A 27850-nucleotide genomic window follows, 5' to 3' on the forward strand; every position below is an offset into this window, starting at 1 on the left:
AATACATCCATTTTATTGCAAAATTCTAGCCTTATTATTTACTGAACGTTCAACTTAGCTACAATCCCATTTCTCGCACTACTTATATATATCACATTTTTACACTTTTTACATTCAGGTAACTGGTTTCTAGTGAACACTTTAGTTGAATGGACAATTCATAGCTTCTGGCATGTGGATGCAATACCCTCCGGATGCACTGAAAATAATTTGACCAGCGGTCAAGAAAGCGGTAATATATTTGAACCAATTCAACCTACTCGTCTGGTGTATCCTGTCCGATGTGGAAAAATCTTATCCTAATTCGGCTTCCCTTGGCGTACCGTACAGGCAGAAATGGTATTCGATTGTTTCGTACACAGCCGTTAGAGCACCGGAACGCCATTGTGGGTGCTCTAGTGAATATGGCATTCGCCAGGTAGCAAACGCTTAGGAAATGACTGCAGCGGGCTTGCCCTAAAAGAAGCATACGAACAACACATAAAGACAATCCTAGCTCTGTAACTCCGCTATCTACTCACTAATATTATCACCGCTACAGTACGGTTGCCGTTGGCCACCATTTATACAAAAATCTACATCTCCGGTGAATGCCGTTTGCCCTAGGAAACCTGCGTTTGTGTGGATAATCTGCACCACTTGGGCGTCATCCTGTGTCAAGCGAAATCGATTTGAAGCGTGCTTCTCAATTAGCGGTCGCGCTGGATCCAAACCTGCCAATGTTGAGATACATATATTACAAAGCTGCAGGTAAACCCACAATTTTCCCGTCACCCCGATGTTGGTTCGTTCCATTATGATCATAATTATCATGCCGTCTCACAATGAACGTTAAACATTGCCGTTAACATGGTTACATACCTATGATTTTATATTGACGCTTGGTCAAATGATGCGACATCATACCGCAGATATGGGCCCCAAGTGAATGACCCACGCACGTGATCTGCTTGCTGCGGCTACCGGCCAGGGTGAGGAAGGAGTACATCTGTAAATTGTGTATAAACAATTGATAATTGCCGGTTACGGTAAACTTCAATGCAGTCCACTGCCAACAACGCCCCCTACCTGTGCTGTGCACTGCGCGACTAGCTTCGTGTTTGATAGCGACGACAGGTAACAAGGGTACCGGGAAAGCCTCTCCCAATCCACGGCGAGCACGTTGAACTTGCGAGAGAGGTAAGCTTGAGGTGAATTATGGTGTGCGGGAGTAAAATGAAATCAATGAGCTTTGGTGGGGTGGTAGCTAACATAAAAGCTTCGGAAGCTCTCTACTACTGGCTAGGACGGTATGCATATATGTTACAATATATTTTCAAATAAATAAAATATCCATGAATCAATCGACGTTTTTGGTTTACTTGATAGTCATTAGCTTTTTGATAGAAATAATAACTGCTGTAAACATAGAAAACAGAAATAAATGCTATTTACCATCCTTCAGATACATGATGTGCCGGCTGGTTTGGGTGCCATTAAATCCGTGAATAATGATGGCTGTTTCCCGGTGGGGCTTGAAGCCGGCTTTGAAGAATGTCTTTGGTCTGTTCATATCCACCACTCTGCCTCGTTTGTTAGCACTGCAATCAATGGAACGGTAGAATGGAGATAACGTTAGTACAGTCAGCAATGCGAGTATAGTTTTTATTTCCATTAATTGTTTTGCTTTGAATTGAATGTAATTCCGGGTAACTTGTTGAATTACCACAAAAGATCAAAACAATGGTCGCAGTGGTCCAAATCTTACATATAAAAAAAAACTGGTTGAATGAGAAAGAAACTACCGTTCACATATCCTACATTAAAAACTTTTTAATGTGGCGCTACGAGCTTGTCCGTACGGTTCGTATTGTGCTGTGCACAGGACTGCTATAAAGATACTGATGCTATAGACCGGCAAAATAGAGGAAACGATCAAGGCAGTAGGGCATGAATGCGATTTGAACAAAAGGACAGTACGATTCGTTTTAATACGAGAGTTACAAAACAATTGTAATCACAATTCTATAAAGTCTAGGCGGGACGCTTTCGGCTGCTGATACACCTGCTGCTTTTCGAGCTAATTATCAGTCACCTTTTGAGTCGGTTAAATTGATAGTAATGTCTCGTGAATTGTTGGACGTTTTAACTGTTGCATGATCAGTATTAAGTGGAAATTTATTTCTATATATTACGGAACTGCTTAAGTGATTTACCCTTATTATTCGGAATTCACACTTTTATAGATCGCAATCTACAAAACTTGTGACCTATCGTTAAACAGAGCAAATAACACATTCTACGACAGGATGTGACAATGGGGCTACAATTTTACAATTGCTGTCATAGTGACATTCTTCTCTGATTGGTCGATTAGTGGGGACGGCAATAAAAAAATTGTGGATACGGCAAAAACAACCAGTTGATACATCTCGCCCTAGGTATAGATAACTACAAGAAAACAACACAATCATATCTGAAGTGCAGATTTCACTTTTGTAGTTTTCTGACCGATCCCCGTTGAGAGTAATATTTAATTTTTAAATTTTTGTTCGAATCGACTTATATTTGCAAATATTTACCACTAGAGCCAAGTTACTGTAATGCCACATACCCTGCTTACAATATCCAATTAGAAAAAAAAATTTGAATGGGAATTCTGATCAACTTGTTCCTGTTCGTAATACCGAATACAGTCGATTCATTGATTAAGTAAAAAAATATTTTTGTGGAAAATCTGAGGCAAGTGAAGATTTGAATCCTTTTTTAATTTGTTTTCACTTTGAATCATAATTCATGATTTTTTGCGTTAACACTTGCGTACCTGACCCCTCCAGAGCCGGAAAAATGAAAATTATTTTACCTGCTATTCCGCAAGATCTAAACCGAATTTGATCGAACCTTTTTCAAAAGATCACAAATTTATCATAGTTGTTGGAACAGTAGGGCGAATTTCGAAATTTTCCGTTGTTCCGGATTTATCGAGGGGAACTGTGGGGTAAGTATTTTCAGAGACACAGGCTAGATTGGAAACGGTAGCGAAACGTTGCTTGCGACATGTATTTGGCCACTACTAGCCGAGTTCCGGGAATGGTTCCGAAACCTAGCTTACGTCATATCAAAGAACTCGGACAGGAACGTCCATTAGTCGTCCAATTTATACCGTTTTTCTGTAGTGCTTTCACACTTTTCGGCTATTGTACACCGACCGAACTCTTATTTGTTCTCATTTTTGTACCGGGCAAGTGAAGTTTTGTGAGAATAATCGCTGCAAAGTGCTTTATTAAGTGAAACTTTCGACGTGCTAAGTGCAGTGTTTTTGTGTTTGCAATCAGCTTGCTTTCTCGCACTGTTGTCCTGCTCGATTTTTTTTTCAACAGCGCCATCTTTCTGTCAAATATACATTAAGCATATCTTCAAACTCCGATTGAGTCATCACAACGTATTGCGAAGATAATTTATTCCCTGACTGTCCACTTCACCGATAAAGTGCTGCTAGTGGTGGGTGTTGGAACTTTATATATTACTATGGCTAAAACGTGTGCAAAGTGTTCCGATGCTATTTCGGGCATTGATTTTGTTATCTGTCGTGGTTATTGCGGAGCGACATTCCACATGAGTACATGTGCTGGCGTGTCACACGCGCTGCTAGGGTACTTTACTTCGCACAAAAAGAACCTCTTCTTGATGTGTGGCAATTGTGCCGAGTTGTTCGAGAATTCTCATTTTCGCATGCTGTCATCCAATGCTGGTCCACTGCCACAGCTGAACTCGCTAACCAACGCGATTACTGAACTACGTGGCGAAATCAAACAACTACATACCAAACCGACTGCCCCATTCTCACCGTCACAACGCACAGTGCAACGTTCCATAGACAAAAATCAAAAAAGTGGATTTCTTATTGAACCAATTCTATATGCTGATATGTTTTATACATGTTTGAGACACACTGTAATGATATTATTAACCTCGTAAGTTCACCCATACGATTATGAAAAGCATCTACTGTGAAGTGGTTTCAACTGTTCAAGTGACACCTTATTTTAAAAAAAAATCTCACTTTCCAAATTAATTTTTCAATAAACTTTATATCTTTTTAAGTTAAAACCAAAATGGCAACGTTAGAGGTATGTAACTACTACATTTCAAATGTAACTATTAAGACCAGTGCTGATAAAAGTCATTTTCCCCAGCAAAATTCTTCGAAAATTACAGCCAATCATTTTCAATTTTCACTTCCAATGATCGCAGCACACTTTCAGATACACTAGATGTTCGTCCTAGTAACATGCTGTTATACTAATATGAAATAGATCGCGCGCATCGTTCACGGTTACGGAATAAAATTTGACGACAAATCCAACCAAATGATCTTCACTTCAAAGCGAAAAAGAGAGGCAAACAGTCCACTCAACCAAAATGAACTTCACCGAAACACTTTTTCACTGACACTGACCGATGTCTTGACAATCTTCGTTAACTGATAAACTGATTTTGTTGTCTTGCTTCCATCGCATGAAATATAATGAGGTGTTTTGACAGTTGACTTCCATGCAAAAAGCGGGAAAGGAGAACTCTGAAAGGATTGTAAAAAATAACGTTTATGGATGCTTTTTTTCACTTTCACTCAAGAGTGTCAACAAATATCAACCCTTGAGACATAACGTAGCGCATGTGGAAGTTAAAGGCTTCTTGGTGGTGCTTCTTTATGATAAGAGAAAAAAGACACTTTCGATTTTAAATCAATCGTCAAAAAAAGTACCCAAAAGTACATCTCTGAATTTCACTTTTCTCACTTATTTGGAATATCCTTCAATCTTTGGAAGCGATTGCCATTGCTCAAGTTTGCTCTTTCAACCGGAATTCGCATTTTCGAATGATACCTCTGCAACCAAAAGTGAGCAATTTATCGTACATCTGTTCCTTATTTTTATGTATAACACGTAATTTATGTGTTAAACACATCAAAAATGCCAGGATTAATGATGTCTAAAATTTTTGCAACAGTAAACCATATATAAAAATAATTGAAAGGGAATTAAATAAAAAATAATAGTAAAAACTAATTTTTATGGGGTTAAGGTCACTTTTTCATCGCTATATATTATTTGAATATGTTTTTCAAGCCTTTTATCTCAAAATGGATAATATTCTTGAAAAATTATCATTTTATGCTTCTGTACAAAAAAATGGCGTTTGAGACATATTTGCGATTATGAATTTGACATTCGTCAATTATGCAAATAGTAGCTCTCATCGGTACTAAACATTTTTCGTGTCACACCAATAGAAAAAAAATACTAGAATGACTGTTTTGATTTTTGTCCCGCGTACCCATACATTCAACGCACTGTGCGACGCAATCGTTGGCCTGCAGTAGATCAACATAGGGCTTTCAAGCGACCCCGTGAATCAGATGCGGCCCCACGATCCACGGACAACTGCACTGTCGGTAGTAAGCGGACTCTGAACAGCTTTGTTGTAGCACCCGCTACCAATAACATCGAAGATAAATTCTGGCTGTATATATCTAGGATTCGGCTTGATTTCTCTTCGGAATCTATGTCAACTATAGCGAAGGCCTATCTCGAGACCGACGACGACCCTGTCGTTGTCAAACTCGTCCCGAAGGACAAGGATATTAGCACCCTCACGCTCGTGTCCTTTAAAATTGGAGTTGATCCTTTCCTAAAGGCCAAGGCACTAGATCCAGAAACATGGCCGGAGGGTACTCTATTTCGCGAATTCGAGGATTTTAAAGCACCAAAATTTCGCGCACCGCTGAAAACCAAAAAACAACGACGCCGCTCTTGCTACCCCAAGTTTCGTCTCCAGCAACGCCCATGACGGATCTGTGCTAAACTCGGAACACTCCCTCACAACCGCTGTACCGAATGAGACAACAACAGATTACTCTGAAGGAACCACTGAATTCACCTATTCAACCCGCAGATGCCACAGGAACCGATCCACCATCTTCGATGTCCAGGTAACAACTTACTTGTATATACCGGGATGCACGCAACAAGGTTCAATGGAAGTCCCCTCTGACTCTGTTTCGGTTCTACCACCTCCAAGAATTGACAATCTCTCCGTTTTTCATCAAAGTTCCTGCCAACAAAGCCGTCCCGGTACCGAACTCAAAGGAATAGAGGGGGTCTTCCAGTCTGCTATCTCTGGCAAGTATTCGACACAAGCGTGTTTCGATTGCTTTTTGCTTTCCGATGTTATTTTAAATTACAGCGTTGAAACCGAGCCCTCTAATCTTGGAATGCAGCTGCAACCGGGACGCACTGTGGAAAGCAACATGGAAGCTCCGGTTCCTCTGCCCCAGTCGCGCCTATTGCAGCCAGCGCTCATCACAGTCGTCTCGGTCCTGACGGCAGACGTGGATTGGGGGTCTTCCAACCGACTTCAGCAGGCGAGTTTAACTTCGATTCATCCCACTCGATGCCTGATACCGCTTCGCATTCAAGCTGCACTCCCAGCACTTCGAGCTGCACATCAACAATACGATCCACAAGCTGCCTGCTCTCTACCCGCCACCAGGAGGTCAACGTGTGCTACCAGAATATCGGCGGTATGAACAGCGTTGTCGATGATTTCCGCGTTGCTGTCTCGGATCTTTGTTATGATATCATAGTTCTTACGGAGACTTGGCTGGATTCGCGCACACTTTCTCGTCAGGTGTTCGGAAATAACTACGAGGTTTTCCGTTGTGATAGGAACGCCGAAAATAGTTGTAAATCTACTGGTGGGGGCGTTCTCGTGGCTGTCAATTCTAAATTTCAAGCTAGAACATTAGAGGATGACGCCTCTTTGAGCCTTGAACAGGTTTGGACAGCGATCAAATTGGGCGATCGTAAGCTATTTCTCTGCGCTTTATACATACCTCCGGATCGAGTCCACGAGCGTGAATTGATTGTTGCCCATTGCCGTTCAGTCTTCTCAGTACTGGAAACCGCAAAAGCAACAGACGAAGTTATGGTGTTCGGCGATTTTAATCTTCCTCGGATTTCATGGAGAGAATATCGAGACGGGTTTTTCTTTCTGGACTTGGATCACTCGAGTATCCATCCAAACGCTGCTTTACTTTTGGATTGTTATAGCTCAGCCACACTCACTCAAATCAACCATATTACTAACCAGAACAACCGCATCTTAGACCTCTGCTTTGTGAGCGCCCAGGATACGGCCCCATATTTGTGCAAAGCCCCTGCTCCATTAGGGTCAGAATTCGTGAAACGGATCACTAAAAATCGCGATGTCTAATTTTTTCAAATAAGTATTAAAAACTTTAAGAGTTTCACTCGGGAAGTTGATTTTCCAATTTTTATTGAATATGAGTAAGTTTACAAGTTGTTATTGTCATTTGAAATTTAGGTCAAAATTGTTTTTAAACAGACATAGCTTTAAAAATATTGCATCGAATTTGATGAAATTTTCACAGCAGATGCATCCTGAGTTGTAGCTAACGAAAATATTTTTTTGGAGAAAAAAATATTTTTTCAATAGTAACTATTTAAAACAATATGTTGAAAATCTATGTTCTGGGGCACTGAAAAATCTGAAAAAAATCACAAGTATTTTTTACGAAATTTCGAAACTGCCCTGAAAATTTCGCGGTGGTGATATTTCTTGATCAAAAGATATGGGCCTTCGAAGTTGGTGCCAAGCGCATTTTCAAGCGAGAAGCGAGTGAGCAGTACTACTATTGACAATCCCAGTTTCAGTTATATGCAAAAATTCTGTAAGGTTTGTAAAATTAGTTTAATAGAAATGATTTTTAAACGCAAAATAGTCAAAATATGCTTAGTCTGTTACCCAACTTAATGATGGAGACAGTATATTTTATGTCCCTTACAACTCGCAAGCCTAACTACACATTTTACTAAAAAATAATGCAAAATTTAGCTAGGGGACAACCGTACAGAACGCATCAGCGGGTTAAGATCGCCCGTGATATAACTTTTAGCCATTATGGTGCACTTTTTGGTATGAGAACTGAAGAAAACTTGGTTTAGGAGCATTTCTCGCTTGAAAAATGCGTTGCGGCACCAACTTTGAAGGCCCATATCTTTTGGTAAAAAAATATCACCACCGCGAAATTTTCAGGGCAGTTTCGAAATTTTGTCAAAAATACTTGTGATTTTTTCAAATTTTTCAGTGCCCCAGAACATAGATTTTCAACATATTGTTTTAAATAGTTACTATTGAAAAAATATTTTTTTCTCCAAAAAAAAATATTTTCGCAAACTACAACTCAGGATGCATCTGCTGTGAAAATTTCATCAAATTCGATGCAATATTTTTAAAGCTATGTCTATTTAAAAACAATTTTGACCTAAATTTCAAATGACAATAACAACTTGTAAATTCACTCAAATTCAATAAAAATTGGAAAATCAACTTCCCGAGTGAAACTCTTGAAGTTTTAATACTTATTTGAAAAAATTAGACATCGCGATTTTTAGTGATCCGTTTCACGAATTCTGACCCATTAGTAAAAATAGTCCCCCACCACCCACCTTTATTAGTAACCATTAATGCCGATCTGAAACGTGATCTTGACACTGCATCCGCTACCGTTTCTTACGACTTCCGCAATGCCGACCACCAGAGTATCGCCGAGTTTTTCTCCGAGCTCGACTGGAGCTCTATTCTAGACTCCGTCAATGCCGAAGACGCCGCTCAAACTCTCTCCAACGTATTGGCCTATGCCATCGACCGATACGTTCCAAAGAAGATCCAACATCCTGCGCCCCGACAGCCGTGGCTAACGAGAGAACTTCGACAGCTGAAATCTGAGATGAGAGCTGCCTTGAAGAAAATCACTAAGCACCGTTCACTGTCCCTAAAACGCCATTATGTGAGAATCAACCACACATACAAAAGTGTTGCGAAACGATGCTTTCTTCGTTATCAACAAGATCTACAGAGGAAGCTCAAGTCTCATCCCAAGCAGTTTTGGAAGTTCGTCAATCAACAGCGACATGAAGGAGGAATATCATCCTCCATGACATTTAACGGTAAGGGAGCAACCACCTCGCAAGACATCTGTCAGCTTTTCTCAAAGAAATTCGCCAGTGTGTTCACATATGAGACACTAAGCGATCATCACGTTGAACGTGCCGCCAGTAATACCCCACGATCCGGTCAAGCTTCGAGCACCATTCATTCAGACGCTACAATGATTTCCAGAGCCTGCAGCAAACTTAAATCATCCCTAAACCCGGGTCCTGACGGGATTCCGTCGAAGTTTCTGAAAACGCAGATTGCTAACCTGGTTTCTCCGCTTCAGCATGTCTTCCAGCTATCTGTCACTTCCGGTATTTTCCCGCCTGCTGGTAATTGGCTTACATGTTTCCAGTACACAAGAAGGGAAACAAACACGATGTGAGCAATTATCGTGGCATCACCTCATTCTGGGCTGTCGCAAAACTGTTCGAACTTGTCATCATTGAGCCTTTGCTCGCTCACTGTAAACCTTCATAAGCACTGACCAACATGGATTCACAGCCTGTCGCTCCACCACTACTAATTTCCTTTGTCTCACTTCGTACATCAGTGACAGTATGGTGAAACGTGCTCAGACGGATGTCATTTACACTGACTTGACAGCTGCCTTCGATAAACTGAACCATCGCATAGCCGTCGCAAAACTTGACAATCTTGGAATCAACGGGAATCTGTTACTATGGTTCCAATCGTACCTTACCGGTCGCCGTCTAACCGTTGCTATTGGGGATTGCCAATCCTCTTATTTTGACGCTACGTCTGGAATACCACAGGGAAGTCACCTAAGACCACTTATCTTCCTGCTCTATTTTAATGACGTGAACCTAGTTATTAAAGGACCACGGTTGTCTTACGCGGATGATCTCAAACTCTATTTTCAAGTTCACACAATTGAAGACTGCCACTTCCTTCAACGTCAGCTAGATATTTTTGCCGATTGGTGCCATCAGAACCGTATGGACGTTAATCCATCTAAATGCTCGATTATATCATTTTCGAGGGAAAAACAGACCTTACATTACAAATACGCTTTGCTAGGAATTGAAATCGAGCGCGTAAACCAAGTTAAAGACTTGTTGGTTATTATGGATTCCCAGCTAACATTCAAGCCTCACATTTCGTTTACCATCGACAAAGCCTCTAGAGTTCTGGGATTCATCTTCAGGACCGCTAAGGAATTTACAGATATTTACTGCCTCAAATCGTTGTATTGCGCAATATCTCGCTCTATATTAGAGCACTGCTCGGTTGTCTGGACCCCTCATTACAACAATGGCGCGGAAAGAATAGAATCAGTGGACATGGACGGATCGTTTCCGCCTTCCAAGCTATGAAAGTCGCTGCTTACTAATACGTTTGGAGCCTTTGTCTGTCCGTAGAGACACGGCCAGGGTGTTGTTTACCACAGACCTTTTGCAAGGCCGCATAGACTGCCCCGCTCTTTTGGAACAAGTGAATATAAACGTGCAACCTCGTGCTCTGCGAAACAACTCGATGCTGCGATTACCTGGTCAACGAACTAACTACAGCATTTTTGGCGCAATAGTTGGTCTCCAAAGATTATTTAATAGAGTATCCGCTCTATTCGACTTCAATTTATCTCGTACGCTTCTTCGTCGGCGATATCGTTTATATTTTTTAATATCTGACTGGTTGTAATGTCAAATTGTTGTATTCCCGTTTCGTTATATGTATTGACTCTCTAAAGAAATTTTTTTTATTGTTAGCTATAAGTTACACCATTGGGGCACTTGCTCGCCTGTTGGTGAATAGACCAAATAAATAAACAAGTGGCAAAATACCGATCGCCAATAGTGTTGTTTTGCAAAAACTTAAAGTTTGATATGTCGTAAGCAAGGTGTCGCAACCATTCTTAACCCTCTAGTGCCCAGTGCCGCCTTCAGATACGCTTCAGTTGAACCTTCAAAAAGCTTCAATGAATACTCTAAAAATGTTAATAAAGATTCATATTGATTTTACCGAGGTCCGTCTGAAAAATAACTTGGGCACTAGAGGGTTAATCTAGCCTGTGTATCTGGAAGGGTACTTACCCCACGGTTCCCATCAATAAATCCTGAACAACGGAAAATTCAAAAATGTCCCCTACTGTTCCAAAAACTTTGATAAATTTGTGACCTTTTGGAGAAGGGTTGATCAAATTTGGTTTAGATCTTGCGGAATAGCAGGTAAAAGAATTTTCATATTTTCGGCTCTGGAGGGGTCAGGTACGCAAGTGTTAAACGTGAATCGATGTTTTTTTTGCCTCAAACGTATTGAAAATGCACTACTTATCATTGTGAAAGACGTAATTGAATATTTATCAAGAAAAATGCACACCGAAATAAAATGAACTCAAAAATTTTTAAGAAGCAAAATGTTAACCTTCTCCTGATTTTTTTATGAGACTAGCTGAGCACCCGATCTTGCTTGGGATTTGATATTACTTCTATAACCATTCTCTTATGTCAAAAACACCAGTGCAAAATTTGGTAGAGTCAGGCCTAACTGCTACGGAGTGGTTATGGATCATATATATTGATTTCAAAAGCATTTATCTTGTTTGATCGATGTTTTTGATTAAATTTCAATTCAATAGTAGCTTAACATCAGTAACTTTTTCTAACGTATTTTGGATTCCCTGCTGTCAAAAGATTATTATATCAAGTCGCGGCGTTCAAAAAATCGACAAAAGCGGACAAAACGTTTCAATAAAGTGATTTAAAAACCGCTGGAAATCACCCACTTTAGATATTATTAAAACATGTAATAGCTAAACAGCCAAAAATTATCGATAGAATCAACGGTGAATACCGTAGAATACCAGATATCGATTTACTATAAATAGAAACCTTTTCTTACAAAAAGTGTTCGGCACAAATGCTGTGTCAAATTTGTCTGCACTACCTCTATCAATCTTTTAGACATCATTTTTTATCCTCTAGGTGTCACCCTGCTTACGAAAACATCGATATTTGTTTTAAGCTTTCTGCAAACTGGAAGTCATCACCTCAGGCTTAAAAATGGAGAATTTCTGCTCATGGGCATAGTCTTGGTTCTAGAAATATGAACATCGGAAATTGTTTTACACAGTTCCGCAGAATCGAAATGGAGTCAAAGTCGTCAATTGGCTGCTTTTTTTTTTAACTTTTACCGAGCTTTTCAGACAGCATCACACAGACCTCTGAACGTCATCCCGTTTCGAAAAGGCCATATTAGGGGGTCTATGATCGACTTTCATGGATAAGTTTGATGGAAATCGCTTGAGGTATTCAAATTCTGACTTGTATAGAATTATAGATATCTTCTGAACATGAAATTTGAATGCATAAATTAACAATTTGAAGATAGGGCGACTATCATCCTCACCTTTTATTTCTTGTTTTGAATCACTTTCGATTTTTCGCCAATTTCCATAAACCTGAAGTCGCCATCTTGGAATTGGACGGGGGTCAACATCATGTTCCAGTCTCTGGACATCAACTTTTGGCATCCAGACATGACCGAGGGCTTAAGAATCAACGAATTCCATCAGCGTATCCTCATAATGCACGAAAAACCTTGACTTTTTTTATTAATTGGGATGTATGGGAAATAAAAACCAAACTTTTCTTAGTAGTTTTTAAAAAATACTAGATTTCTGCACTTTTCAAATTTTAATGATTTTAAATAATGTATACAGTTTTTTTTTAATTGAAAAGCTTATAAAGATTAATTTCGTAAATGTGTTCGTTTTCATGTTATGGTAAGTTGAGAAGATAAGGAAAAATAAACATTGAATCAATATGGGTCATTCCATACGAAGTGACCACGGAAAAGCACAAACTGAACACGACCATCTCAGATTTAGCTCAAAGTTGGGAGAATTGTTCATCTACTGTCACTTTAGAAAAATCCCAAATTTTGTGTCGATTGGAATACCCCTTGCTCTATGGGACCCCCTGTTTATTGCAAAGTCACGGATTTTTTGTTCAAAATTTCTTTTTTCTTTTTCTTACAATTCATAGACGTATGATATCCGAAAAATACTGATAGATGATTTTTGAAGAAAATAAACCAAGGAATCCAGAAAAAAATATAAGGTTTGACCGGAAGCGTTGCCAGATAAATTATTTTTGTATTTGAAACTTAAATTTACATTTTTCGGCAAATGCAGCCATTTTGATTTTAAATTTGATAATTTCATCGTGTTTCTTAGAAAATTCACATAAGAAACAACTATCATCTCGAGGTTATATGAGCCGACCTCGAGATATAACGGTTTTACGTAAAAAGTTGTAAACTTCGTAATTATTTTTTTTTACAGTTTATAGACGTAAGACACCCGAAAAATAGTGATGGGTGAATTTTGAAGAAAATAAACCAAGGAATCCAGAAAAAAAAATTTTTTTGACCGGAAGTGTTGCCAGATAGATTATTTTTGTATTTTAAAACTAAATTTGGATTTTTCGGCAAATGCAGCTAATTCTTTTTAATTTGATGATTTCATCGTATTTCTTGGAAAATTTTATGTAAGAAACACCTATCACTTAGTGGTAATATGAGTCAATCTCGAGATATAGCATTTTTACGAAAATAGTTCTGAACTTCGTAATTAATTTTTCGTAAAAATGTAATATGTTAAGATTGGCTCATATTACCAGGGGTTGGTAAGTCTTTCGTAAAATTTTACGGGAAACACGATGAAACCATCAAATCTATTTATATAAAAGAGAAGTTTTGTATGTATGTATGTATGTATGTTCCAGCATAACTCTCGAAGGCCTGAACCGATTTCAACCAAACTTGGCATACGTATTCTTTGTACAAAGGAAGTAGTCATAGTAATATTGAATAGGAGGAGGGGTCACCCTTAAAGAAGGAGGGGGTCGAAAGTAATAAATTTTCATACATAATGGGAACCTTTCATTGAAATTTGATGATTTTCGGGTTCTTGGTCATATTTAGAGGCCAGAAGTGGATGTCCAAAGACCGAAACATGATGTTCGATGCCATTTTCAATCCAAGATGGCGACTTCCGGTTTCTGGGAAGCCATTGAAAACTGTGGAAAACGCTCACAAACCCCCTAATGTTGGTATTTTCGGAGCAAAAATGACTCTTAATAACCGGTTATCGGTGTATGACGATACTTTGAAACTTGGGTTGCCGACTTCCGGTTTCTGGAAATCTGCGAAAATTAATAACTGAATTATAAACTTGGCATTATGAGTCGGCAATATGAGTTCGGAAGCGGAATGACATCGTCATACGAAAATCGATCATATATTCCCAAGCATTGGCCTTTCTTGAAACGTAGTGACGTCTGTTTGCAGCCGAAAATCGGCTTTCGAGCAAATGTTTCTAGAGAAGTGTTTCAAAACATCCAACCTGCTTTGATCCGTTTTTGAAACGATTTCTTGACATATTTCTTGCATAAATGATAACGGAGAGTCCAATCTAGCGTTTTGGATAAAAAATATGTTTGGAAAAGTTACTGAAGCTCAACTATTACCGAATTAAAATTTGGTTAAGAGCATCGATCGAATAAGATGAGAGATTCTAAATTCCAGCTATTTATTTAAAAATAAGTTTTGTATGTATGTATGTATGTTCCAGCATAACTTTCGAATGACTGTACCGATTTCAACCAAACTTGGCATACGTGTTCTTTGTACAGAGGAAGTGGTCATATAAATATTCGGAAGGGGAAGAAGCAACCCCCAAAGGAGGAGGGGGTCTTAATTGGTCGGAAAACCAAGTTTTTTCATGCATTATGGAACTTTCTAAATGAATACGATAGTTTTTAGGCCTTTGGTCATGTCTGGAGACCGGAAATTGATTTCCAGAGACCGGAACATGATGTCGAAATAAGAAAGGGGCAGCTATCAAAGAGGGAGGGGGTCTTAGTTTTTAGGAAAGTCAGGTTTTTTAGTGCTCTATGAGAATTGTTTGAAAAGGTACGATAACTTTCATGTCCTCGGTCGGTCATGGCCAGAAGTTTATGTCTAGGGACCGGAATATGATGTCCGATGTTTTTCTAAAACAAAGATGGCAACTTTTTGTTCTGGGAAATTGTATACAACTGTAGAAAACGTTTACAAACTTCCAACCATTGGTATTTCCGAAACCAGGATGACCTTTAGAAACCAGAAATGTAAGTCCAACGACATTTTTTAAATTCAATATGGCGACTTTCGGTTTCAGAATTTTGTGAAAAACGAATATATGCTCTGCAGTATACATATTTTTGATATCAAAATGACGTCCACATATTCATGTCCGGCGCAAATTTTTAAATTGTACTTGGCGGATTACATTTTCTGGAAAGGTTACTAGAATACAGAAGAAGGCTTGGACGTAATATTGAATCGTTGTTTTGAAATCAATTCCGCGATTCTGCAATTCTGCTTTCTGTCAAGCTGTGTAAAACTGAGTAAAATGGTTAAATAATGTCAATATTCCTAAAAAGAGAACTATGTTCAGAAAATAACAACGGGCGTATAACGCTATTTCAAAGTTCAAGAAGAAAAATATTCATATACTCCCTGATATTAGGTTCATAGGTCAGAGCCGACTCCCCAAAACCAAAAATTGGGGTCCGAACGTTTGGTATAGTGAGGGTGGTTTTTCTGCATTGAAAGTTATTCAAAACTTGAGGAAAATGTGGAGATAGTCCCGTATCTCCAAATTGTTAACTAATTCATGAAAACTAATGTTCAACTATAAGGATGATATTGATATTGTTTACACAAAAAAGGAAAACGAGAAGACATAAAAAGCAATAATTTTAACTATCAGTGGTGAGGTTAGGCTATTGATTATGTAATTTTAGTGTAATTTGAGTTTATTATAAGTTAATTGATACCGTCGAAGATGCTGTTAATCAACGAAAAGGGTGGTATATAAGCAAGTTTATACCTTAAATAGAAATATTATTTGAAATGATGGGTTGGAAAAAATATATGGAAATATAGAATATAGGGTGTCTTGCGTCTATAAATTATAAAATAAAATAATTACGAAGTTTACAACTTTTTTCGAAAAAATGTTATATCTCGAGATCGGCTCATATTACCTCGGGATGACAGTTGTTTCTTATGTGAAATTTTCCAAGGAACACGGTGAAATTATTAAAATTTAAATCAAAATGGCTGCATTTGCCGAAAAATGTAAATTTAGTTTTCACACACAAAAATAATTCATCCTGCAACACTTCCGGTCATAACTTATATTTTTTCTGGATTCCTTGGTTTATTTTCTTCAAAAATCATCTATCAGTATGTTTCGGACATCTTACGTCTATGAATAGTAAGAAAAAGAAAAAAGAGATTTTTGACAAAAATTGCGCGACTTTGTAATAAAGAGGGGGGTCCTAAAGAGCCCCCCGCTCTCCAATCGTATTCCAATCGACACCAAAATTGGGGTTTTTCCAAAGTGACAGTAGATGGATAATTCCCCCAACTTTGAACAAAATCTGTGATGGTCGTGTCCATTTGGCCTGTACACTTCGCATGGAATGACCCATATACGGATTAAATCTCCCCCTTTAACTAATTACTTTTAAAAATTCGTCATTTTTTCTGAACTTTTGATAGGAAGTTCTTGATGGAAAAATATTTAGCAAATTGAATTTTTCAATTTAAACGTCTTTGAGAATATCTATGACGTTGTGGTTGAAGAAGAGCAGAAGCATTGTCAAGATAGCTGGGCAATTATAGCAACCTGTGAGGGTTTCATGAACAGTCCTGGCCAGCATGTCCTTGCGACGCTCTTCAAGGGGTTTTATCCCAATCAGCAAGCAAAGGCTTTAGTATGGCGGCAGATGATCAGGGTTCCCCAATAGCAATCTGCGACAAATCCTCCAGACAAATAGCTTTCGAATGTGCTCGATTCGCAGTATCCAAATATCGTAGTACGGGTCCCAAACAACGCAGGCAGTTTCTAAAATTAGTGCTGTAGAATGTGTAAACTAGTAAATGTGTGGACCAGGATCATGAAACTTCCAATCCTGAATATTATACCAAGTTGACGTTGGCTTTGTTGATAATCGCAGAATAATGCTGCCTGAATGACATTTCAGTGTCCAACAAAACACCTAAATCCGTGAAAATGACGTTACGATGCGATGTAAAGAAGAGCAATAAGATAGTCAAACAACAACGGCTGTTTTTTGCGCTAGAAGCTGAACAAATCTGAATTGCTTGATTGGCTTAAATATATTTTTTTTTGACTACACTATAGCTCCAGGCCATATACCCCACCTCCAGCCGGCTAATAAATGAGCCGTTGCGGAACAGAGTGGTCTAAGGACCATTTTTTTTTCAAAAATGAATTTTTTACATAAACCGCATCTACTCAAGAAGCTAAAGTTAGGAGACTAGAAAAATTTCGAAAATCGAACTTTAAAGCTGATTTATATCATGTTGAAATTTCGTTCGAAACAGAATGGCCATTCTGTTTCGGAACAGAGTGGTCTATGTACATGAATCGAGGTAATACCATCATGTAACATGTGACATGTAACATATTACATATGTAACTTGTCACTTGTCCTGTAACACGTTACACGTGATTTGTAACATTTTACATGGAATGTAACACGAAAAATGTAGCATGTCAAATATCATGTAATATGTAACATGTTGTGTTACATGTAATGTTACACGTCACATGTTACATGTGACATGCCATGTACATTATATAACATGTGACACTAACCATTTTATACGAGTTAACGTCATTTATATTTATGTTTCTGTACATAGACCACTCTGTTCCGAAACGATACAAGGATTCCAGTGAATTGTATATAAAGTCAGAGTGGTCTATGTTCATTGGTAAGTTGAAATCACATGTTTCGCCAAAAAAATGGTAGTTTTTTGTATTCACATGTTAAATCAGTTTATAACCTTTATATTGAAACATTTGAATTGTTTGAAAGAATCCGTTGAACAGAATTTTATTCAGAGATTATTCGAAAATTGCTTCTCCTGACAAATTTGCTCGATGGCTCATAGAACACTCTGTTCCGCAACGGCTCAAATGTATTCCATTGATTTTGATTCTACTTCTGAGACTTCAAGTTAGGAGCATAGACTACTGTATTGAGCGTTTTGCCCCGGCACACTGAAAAGTCTGCGATATGGATTTTTTACCTTACAAAACAAAATAATTGCAATGCATTGTTTTTTTAATGAATATAACTAATATATCGACGTTTTTTATTAGGCGAGTTTTATACCTGTTCATCCTAGGTTTCGTTCGGACGATAAATATCGTGATTATTCTAATGACTACGGGATGTACTCCTTTCAAATGACTACTTACATCGAAATGTGTTTACTCTCTCGAGTTGGTAATACACAGAGTTCGCGGCCAACTGTTAGTGTACAGGACAATTTTAGGGGCAAGCGCTACGATCTTAGTGACACTAACAGTCTCTCAACATCAACTTATTTGATCAGCTGGGATAGCATAGCAGTTTAAGTAAATATAAAGTAAATGTAGTGAATATAAAGTAAATGAGTAAATTGAAAAGTTTATTTGAATTAAAGCGTCTTCACGCTAACTCGTTTTTAATGAAGATTAGTTTTTGAATGTCTACCATTGGTATAACAGGTGCTTTGTAGTGCGAAACTTATTGAATGTTAGAAAAAGTTGAAATTTTAATTAAACCACCTCTAACACTAGGTTCTCTTTCCTCGCGAAATTCATTGCATGCGGCGTCAAAACAAACAAAACATCTGTGTGAAAACTGACCTAACGTAGCACGAAACTTCAACACTTTCGTTGTTTTATTTCCTCACGCTGCAAACCTTTCCGCTGGAACTATTGGTTAAACCGCGGCAATTAAAGCTATGTTCGTTTTATAAAAACCGACATCGTATTCAGATATGTTCATCACCGTTTGCATCTTCAAGTGCGCTCTACCTGTATTTAATATCTCGTTCCGATCTGGCGCATCGAAGGTATGTCTGAATTGAGTAAAAATTACATTAGTGCATCGACATTATATTGTGACCGCTCATAACCGCTATATGCACTACTTCTGATCGTCACAGATAAAGCAAAGGACAGTTTATTGAGTTATTGTTTATATCGTTTTTTTGCGAACTAGGGAAAATTCCTAACGCTACCAGCGATCCGGTTGGGCTGTTTGATTCGAAGAAAAATAACTTTCCCATTTATTTTTCACATTGACAGTTCATGGACTGCAAAGCTGTCGTGCGAAGCATGTCTGTCTGATAGGCGAACATATTTTATTCATTTATCCAATCACAGTTGCAGTACGAAGCGTTTCGAGAAATGGCAGATTCCCAGTTTCACTATCCGTATACAATCCCGAAAGCGTAGGTTTGTTTATACGCCAGTGTGTTGAACAATGGGTACGGATGGGACGATCTTGTGTACCGGAAAAGTGGCACGTTTAACATAAGCACGGTGTCGTGCCAAAAAGGTACGTTGTTTTGATAGGTTACCCATGAAACACTATTGCAGTGGAAATGTCGTTACTTTCGCATGTGTATTAAATGATTATTCTAATATAACTATCTTTTCTCAAGTAGGTAGTTCATAATTGTACACACATGAGTAAAAACAGTCATTAGTGAGTACGTTTCGATAATTTGGAGCTGGATAGAAACATAAACTCAGTCGAATTATCGAATCTTTTTAGCCTTTAGCACCGGCTGTTTCTAAAAGAAAATAAAAATTCTACACATCGTGCTAACGGTAAAACCCTTTATCGCCACTGTGGCTCCTGTATATAAAAACAGAAATATAAACATCGATAATGGTGTAAACTACCGACAGACTCCGATCTATCCGATCGATAATGGCATTCGCAAAGCCTACCAACTGTTCGCTTCACCTGTTAGATTCCACAAAACAAGTAACTCCACCCGCCCGTTCCCCTATATTGACGATTATTATATAATCCGTGATTACCCTTCTTATAAGCCACTTCCATTCTCTCATTTTTTCCTATCCATTCATCTCGGCTCGCCGTCGAATCTCTTTCGAATTCATTTTCACTGGCTTTTTTCAAGTAGACAGATGGGTGGTAAAATTGCTTGAAGTCGGGTGGAAGTAAGCCTCGATCCGGTTACTGGAAGAAAAAAATGTACCGCACACCCAAGCAAGATGTGCTACACGCAATGAAATTGATTGTAATGCAAGCGCAGTAGAGCAGGAAAATTCACTTTCATCTCGACATTGATCTTGACTCGTGCTGCCGTAGCTGGATGTGGATCCTAGACAGACGGGTGCTCTCTTTTCATTGCGTGACATCATGAAATATAATCGGCATGTTAACGGCTGATTCCAAATGGTGCACAGCTTTTGCGGAGGGCATAATCGAGTTTTAAAATAATGACAACCCTTATGAATGCAAAATTCAAAGCTACCACAACTTAATCTAGTTTACCCGTGGAGAGTGTGATTTGCACAACACGGAAAGCGAATCGTGAAAAATGGCAAGAGGTGCCAATCGTTTGGATCGTAACGGCATCTAGCGTGCTTTTCTGGTTTTTTTTATAGAGAAAGACATTGGCCGCCGGGGAAAATCTGGTTTCGTGCAGTGGGTATAGAAACTGGTTGGAGAAGCCAGTACGAGAAGAAAGGTACATTAGATGGAAATTTTCCCAGCTGCACTTATTGCACCCGGGAGTCATTGGGCAGGTAGGATTTTTGGGTCACTGTGCTATTCATTCCTAGGACGGACAAAAGCGAATGTACTGCAATGATTGGAATGGGAAAATGGTAGAAATTATTTCGGTTCTTGGGCGGGATTTTCCTAATCTGTACAGGATACTTTGAAACTGCACATTGATAACAAATTTCTTAATTATTGGAACACATTTGCAAACTGCTGACAGCAAAACATCGGGCACCGAGAACGAATCTGATGAAAAGGAACTAATCAACAGCAATCTTTCAAGCATTCGAACAACTTGACGTGATTCATAAATAGTGTTTGGCAGATCAATTTTGCAAAACTATATTAAAACTTAAGTTGTATCGGGATTAAAAACTATCAAACAAATAAATTTTTATTGATCTTTTCCCTGCACAATAAACCATATCTCCAAGTAAAAATTAATATTTAGAAGCATATGTATAGATAAAAACTCAAATAGCTCAGTGAGTAAATTTAGTTTCGGTGAGTGCACTTCATAACAAACACACGGGGGTAAAAACTTCAAATTACTTTTTTAATAGGGCTGAATAATCATAGATAGGTATCATACTATGAGCAGTCTCACCCGGTTAGGGTAGGCTGAAACTATTGATATATCTCGTAACTATTAAGACCCATATAGTATTAATTATCATATACCGTTTGAATCGAGATGTGGTTACTTTATTCATTGCTTTTAGCTTTTGTAAACAACGATTTGTGAATCTGAATTAGCTGAATCTTAATTAGCTGAATCTTTTCATCATATGGGCTTTTCCTAGTGAAATATGAACTGAACATGTAGAATATACTAAAGTTGATTGCTGATCCTAAGTGTTGTGTAAAAATCAATAAAAAATGACAACTCGACTCTATTACTATGGAATAATAACAACAATGAAAAACATTTATTTTATTTATTTAGCTATTCCTTGTTTCTAGACTTCGAAAATTTGATTTACATGGAAATATTGAAAAGTCTAGAATTGATAAATTTTCGTACGATTCATTCGTAACCGTATCTAGATTGAGTGACATTCTAAATTCGTCCATTTCGACACTAAAAAACACACATAAGATATTTTCAAGTGAGCCAAAATGCTTTTTGAAAAGTTCAATTTAAGAAAATCTAGTAATAAATTTTGAAAATTTTGAGCACGCGGTAGGGCATTCCAAAATAACATATTCTCAGATAGTCTGGGTGCTCAAACGGAAAATGACTGGATTGAGTTTTATGAAAAAGATAAATTTTTTCACGTTTTTTTTTTATTTTAAACTTTTTAGAACCGAACCCAAATATTTTTTGCGCATCCCTTGGAGTTCAAACTAAAAGAAAAAAAAGTTACGCTTTGTTGTGGCTCAAATTCGTTGTTACAAATTTTTTAACTCTTCTGAAAATTCTTAATTTAGGTGTTTTCCGAAATTAAACCTTCCAAACGTACTAAACTTTACGCTAGCAACCACCCTATACTACTGAAAGGTGAGGAATTATATGAGAAAAATTAAAAAAAAAATCTTGAATCTTTGTTAAGCTATTCAAGTTTTATTATGGAAAGAATATTGTAAAATCTGATAATCCCATAACATGAAACTAAAATTTGTAACGGCCTTACTCGTGGTCATTGAATGAAAAAGGATAAAAGGGTTTCGCGCTAACTTGACCAAATGTTAGCAGCACCCTCTCAAAATTCAATGAAATTTTGTCGGTGTGTAGACTTTACTACTCTAAGCAACTTTACACCTTTTTTGAAAAATTTTCTGTACTAACATTTGAAAAAAGATAACTTTTTTTTTAATTTATGAATCTATATATCTGAATATGACAAGAGATAGAGAGCAGTTATCAAAGAGATGACTTTTAAAAAGGGTCTTTGTGTTGAAATGACTTTAGAAAACAAATCTGTCATATCAATTTTTCTCAAAAATGATTTATTTTGATAGATAATTTAGTTGCTTTAAATTTTCTTGAACTAACCAAAGTGGGCACTCTCATGAAAAAAAAGTTTTAGACAGTAAAATTGTACATTGAATTTTGAGAAATAAATTTGTCTATCTAAAAAAACTTATTTCAGAAAAAAATCAAGTTTTTGAAAGTGGTTTATTTTCAGTGTAGAATATCAACTTTAATTTGTCAATATCTTTCAATACAAGCTTAGACACTTTTCCAACAGTCATCTATTGACAACTTTTCTCTATATCTTGCTATTATTCAGATATCAGACCCAAATTTTACTATAATTCGGATATATATTTATAAAAAATACTTCAGCCCTTTTCAAATGTTAGTACAGATACATTTTCAAAAAGTTTATTCAAAGATGCTTAGGAAGAGACGGTTCAGGTCGCGTAATATCGAGTATAGCGAACACATTTTTAATTGACATCATAATTAGGGTTACCATTTGGTCTGAGTTAATAATCAGGACAATTATTTTTCCGTACAAATGTGATCTAAGATATTTTAATTTTTTGAGGAATCAATAATAAAAATACTTAATTTGAAATTTGCACTTCAAAATACGCCAAAACACTCATTTATTTATTCATCGTATTTCTCGGACGATCCAATTTTGCGATTTCGATTTATTAGGCGTTAGTGGATGCCTTAAAAATGCAACACACGTAAACTGTATGTAATTAAACTTAACAATTGTCAGATGTTTAAAGGTTTCAACGACTAGACAATTTGTCTCGTCAAGATTCAACCTAAGAAAAAAATCGTTCGAAATGGAAAGAACAATCTTCAACATTTCAGAATATCCGATAAAATATGAAAAATAAACCAGGACATGTCCTGCTAAATCAAGACGGATGGTATTCCTGATTATAATTCACATGTTTCACAAAATTCATACTGATTGCAACACTTATTCTGTACGAAAAGTACCACGCATGAGATTGTTTACTTTGCACACTTGAAGCCTTGATTTGCGTATCTGTATAACGCCGTCAGTAGCTTAGGGTAGTACGTTATGAGTTATTAGTTTATTTTATTCATCTAACATAAAGTCTTTATGAATGGGGTGGGTCATGCCATGGCAAGTTTCTTAGAGCAATTCGGACAACTCGTTTTTGAAGTCTTCTAATTCGTTGACTCCAGGTCAGTTGATGGTGGAAACTAAACTGGAGCATTCTCTAAGATGAGTAGCACCAAAGAGCAATTCAGAGCTTTCGAGCAATTCGGATCATAGCAGTCTTTTGCTATTATGGTTATATACCCCAAACGACGATCAGCCTTTGCAATGACGGCGGATCGATGAGTGGCAAGGAGAGTTTTTCATCCATTATCACACCCAAGTTATGCATCTCCTCAGTTAGTAGTTGAGCATTATAGGCTGCGAGTTCCGATGAAATGTCATTAAAGAGCATTTAGGGATGCTGACAATCAGCTTATTACAATAACACCATTCTACAAACATACCCAGTAACTATTGTAAACGGTGACAATCTTCTATGCATTTCATGACGAAATATATAGTTTCAGATCATCCGCATATGTAAGTTAACATCCATCCCCAAGCAAAATACTAACATCATTCAAAAATATTGTAAAAAGCAACGGTCCCAAGTTACTTCCTTGAGGTACACCACTCATGTTTACGAACGGAGTTGAGATGCACGCTCGCAATTTCACTAGAAGTGATCGATGTTTCCCTTGTTTCAAAGTGACAGTCAATGACAGCCCATTCTGGTTCATTTTCACACTTCTACAGCGTCGTATCCGTTTCTTCCTCTCAGGAATGAACTAAGCCATGCAACTAAACCAAGGCACCAAGCAGGTTAATTTTGCACAATAGTATACGATGATCAACTCTGTCAAAAGCCCTGTTTAGAATTCCAAGTGAAGTGAAAAACTCATTTTATTTTTTCACGTGCGTGAAAAATGCAATCTGCAAAAACTTCACTTCGCTTGAAACTGTTAACAAATTGGATCCAGCGAAATCGAAGGTTGTGGATCGCATCTTTTTCTCTTGGGCTTACTTTTTTCACGCATGTACACCCTCGTGAAAAAAAGAAGCTTCTAGCGGAAACTTGACATTTCAGTACTGTGGTGACCGGAAGCTGCCACTGTAGAAGTGTCAACCGGCCGACTCGCTTTTGGCAGTCTTCCTGATGCCTTCCTGATAGTCCGCTCCGTGTTGGTAGTCTGCTCCTTGTTGATAGTCCGCTCCAAGTACTTGTCGTCTCCAACATCTTCCGGAAACGATTGACAATAGTTTGTAGTTAGAGATTTGTAATTCTACGGTAGTTACAGATATAACTTTTATCTCCACTTTTAAACACTGGAACCAGAAATGATTGTTGCCATATTTTCGGGAATTTATGCTGTTCAAATGGGCTGTTAAAATTGAGCAGATAAGAAAACTAATGCGGCAATACATCGACGGAACACAACGACTGGAAACTCATCAGGTCCAGGGAGAAAAAGAATTTTTGGCTTATTGGTCGCAGCAGTAATCATCGATTGCGTGATCTCAAAGCATACACCCCAACAAAGTTTCATTGAATTTTGAGAAGGTGATGCCAGCCCCTCAGTCGAATGACGGGAAATTCTTCCTATATCAATAACGAAGTGTCTCGAAACCGACATCAAATAATTTCAATGCATGAATCGTTCGAAAAAACTGTTATAAAATGCTTCAAAACAAATAAAAAAATCAAATTCAAGGCTCAACACATACGAATTATATAGTGCAAGTAGAGGCTTGCATGCAACAAAGAATCGATTATACATCACTTCTCTTTCAAACTTTGTGTAACGCATTTACGATGCTTACGTAAGTTACCAAGGATTACAGTGACCGCAACAGATAAAGAAAATTTCCAGGGTCACTACGATAGAAGATATTTATTTATGTCCTGCATTGTAAATAAACTTAAAATGAGTCCAATTCGTTACTTCTGTAAATGCTCAAACACGTAGCTATAAGAATCAACCAAATTGACTGCTCGGAAATTTTCCGCAAATATATTTGAAAAATTAAAGCATATTAATTACAGGAATTATGTAGCAAAATACAGCACCGCAATTACAGGATATTATATTACACAGGGACTGGCGAGATAATTTTCTGGCGTAACGTACATCTGATTCTGCATCGTTCACTTCATCTTGAGACAAAATGATGACAAATGAGACACTTCTACAATGCTGTTCTATTCAACATAAGATAAGAAAAAACTGACTATGTAACTTTGACTAATGAATGGTAGCTGAAAGACTTTCCTTCTCTATGCAATTCACCGACAAAAAAAGAATATTGTGGGGTTCTCGAATCTACAATACAATCGATCTGTAGTGTGGTTAAAAGCCAAACATAAAAAAATAGAATAATGCGCAAATCACCAATTAACACAAATAAAGAAAACAGCGAAAGCAATAAATTACATTCACAGCGCAAGAGTTACGGTATCTTCTGCAACTAGCTTTGAAATACTGCTAAAAATCGAACCGACTCAATTCACCCAATTTCCAATCACAACAGCAAAGTTTTCGGGGTTCTTATGTACAACGCGATCACCAGGCGATTCGTACGGATTTTCCTAACCTACAATGCGTAAGGTCCGCCGGTTCATCCACTAGGAAAAATGTATCCTTCCTGTGTTCTGAAGCTAATTGCGAGCACACACACAGTTTAGATGTTGTTAAAAAAGAAATTGTGCTAATTACATTGCACTTTCCGTTAAGTGGGTTCTATATCATTCTTTTTAATAATTTGTTGGAGGTTTCACAAGCAAAAAAGTATCGATTTATAATGTTCAGAAGGAGATGAAATTGTAAACTAAATCATGTGCTTAATACAATTTCATTGTCGAAACCGAAGTCTTGTGCTAGCTAAAGAAAAAAACTGACTTTGCTTCACAAGCTTCTTGCTCGTGAACTTTTGATCCTTAAACCAACGCGAGCTTCTAATTATGTTTCACTCTAGGGCAAGATCGGTACTTACGTTGTGTAGAGGAAAAATCGTATGTCCTCATGAGGGCAGTCATAGTCTTTTTTCCACATGCACTTCAAGAAGTTTAAATCAAAAATACTACCAGACAACAGGCACCACGTCTCTGAAATAAAAAATATACGCACACACTTTTTTATTGGCCCTTATTTTGCGCACATGATCCGTGGAAAATAGCATTAGTTTTCATTTCATTATCTTTTATTTTCCTCACTATGAAAAAATGATACACTTTCCACCGCGGGAAACACTTTCCATTTCATCACTACTCAAACCGAGACTTGTCTCGGTATGTTGATTTCGCATTACAAACTATTAGTACACTTTGTTAAACCGCTAATTCAACTCTGGAAAATTACCTGCTAACAGCGATAGGATCAATAAAAGGCGCACCAACATATTCATAATAACTTCACGATACGATCCCTGGTTCTAAAAACGTCAACTCAACTTAGCATAAACCTAATTGTTATAAATATATATGACCACAGTCTCAGGATTCGGCTGCTGTTATCCAAATCTTGCTATCCACTGTATTTACATCAGCAGCATGTTTTAGTCTTAGCGCGCCAGCAACTGATTCCACCGAAGGCCCGAAGAAAGTACCACCTCATCGTTACGAAAGCGCGGATAGAACTGAAAACGCTCTGCTATCTGGAGTTCCACCAGATAGGCTACTCGGCCAACCGCCAGAGCCCGCGATCCGACGATGATTGAACGGGTTATTGAGTGGACGAGAGGATCGCGTGGCAGGAGGAGTGATTTTTCTTCCGATGAGTGACTATATACAAGGCACGGACGACGCGACGCCGAGCCGGAGCTTGTTTTCCCGGCAACATCGTTTTCTGCGTATAGGCGCTTTTTACACACGCTGAAGAAAAAAAAGCATGAAACAATGCGCTCATAAGCTGGTTTGAGATTTGTTTGAATTTTTGCTGATATATTTTGTCTGCTTTTTACTAGCAAGTAGTTAGCGGTCGTTTAACTATTGCAAAAAAAATGCCTCCTGTCTTTTATCAGAGGTTAATGTTAATAATATGGAAGGGTCGGTTAACTTATATCGGGCAATGAATTTTGCTCTAAATGTTTATATCTCAAGAATAACATAACGGGTAACGAAAAGTATCCTATATATTTTTGAGTAGAAGACAGAAATGTTTGAAGTCAGGTAGAAACTCATAATATCCGTTAGGTCTCATTCTCGTCGTTCTTATTTTAAGTTGAATTGAAGACATTAATTTC

General features: G+C 37.8%; 1 protein-coding gene across 1 annotated transcript; it reads right to left on the bottom strand.

Moving 5' to 3' along the window:
* Positions 1-30: 30 nt before the first annotated feature.
* On the bottom strand, positions 31-27687 carry LOC129727539 (pancreatic lipase-related protein 2). Its single transcript, XM_055685461.1, has 8 exons — positions 26968-27687; positions 26603-26714; positions 1435-1580; positions 1069-1184; positions 862-988; positions 522-713; positions 261-456; positions 31-199 (listed from the first exon to the last, which is right to left on the bottom strand). The coding sequence occupies exons 1-8, from the start codon at positions 27011-27013 to the stop codon at positions 142-144; spliced, it is 993 nt and encodes a 330-aa protein (XP_055541436.1). The 5' UTR covers positions 27014-27687; the 3' UTR covers positions 31-141.
* Between the last annotated feature and the right edge of the window lie 163 nt (positions 27688-27850).

The sequence above is a fragment of the Wyeomyia smithii genome, chromosome 3 (assembly GCF_029784165.1).
Source record: "Wyeomyia smithii strain HCP4-BCI-WySm-NY-G18 chromosome 3, ASM2978416v1, whole genome shotgun sequence".
In the NCBI taxonomy this organism is placed as follows: Eukaryota; Metazoa; Arthropoda; class Insecta; order Diptera; family Culicidae; genus Wyeomyia; species Wyeomyia smithii.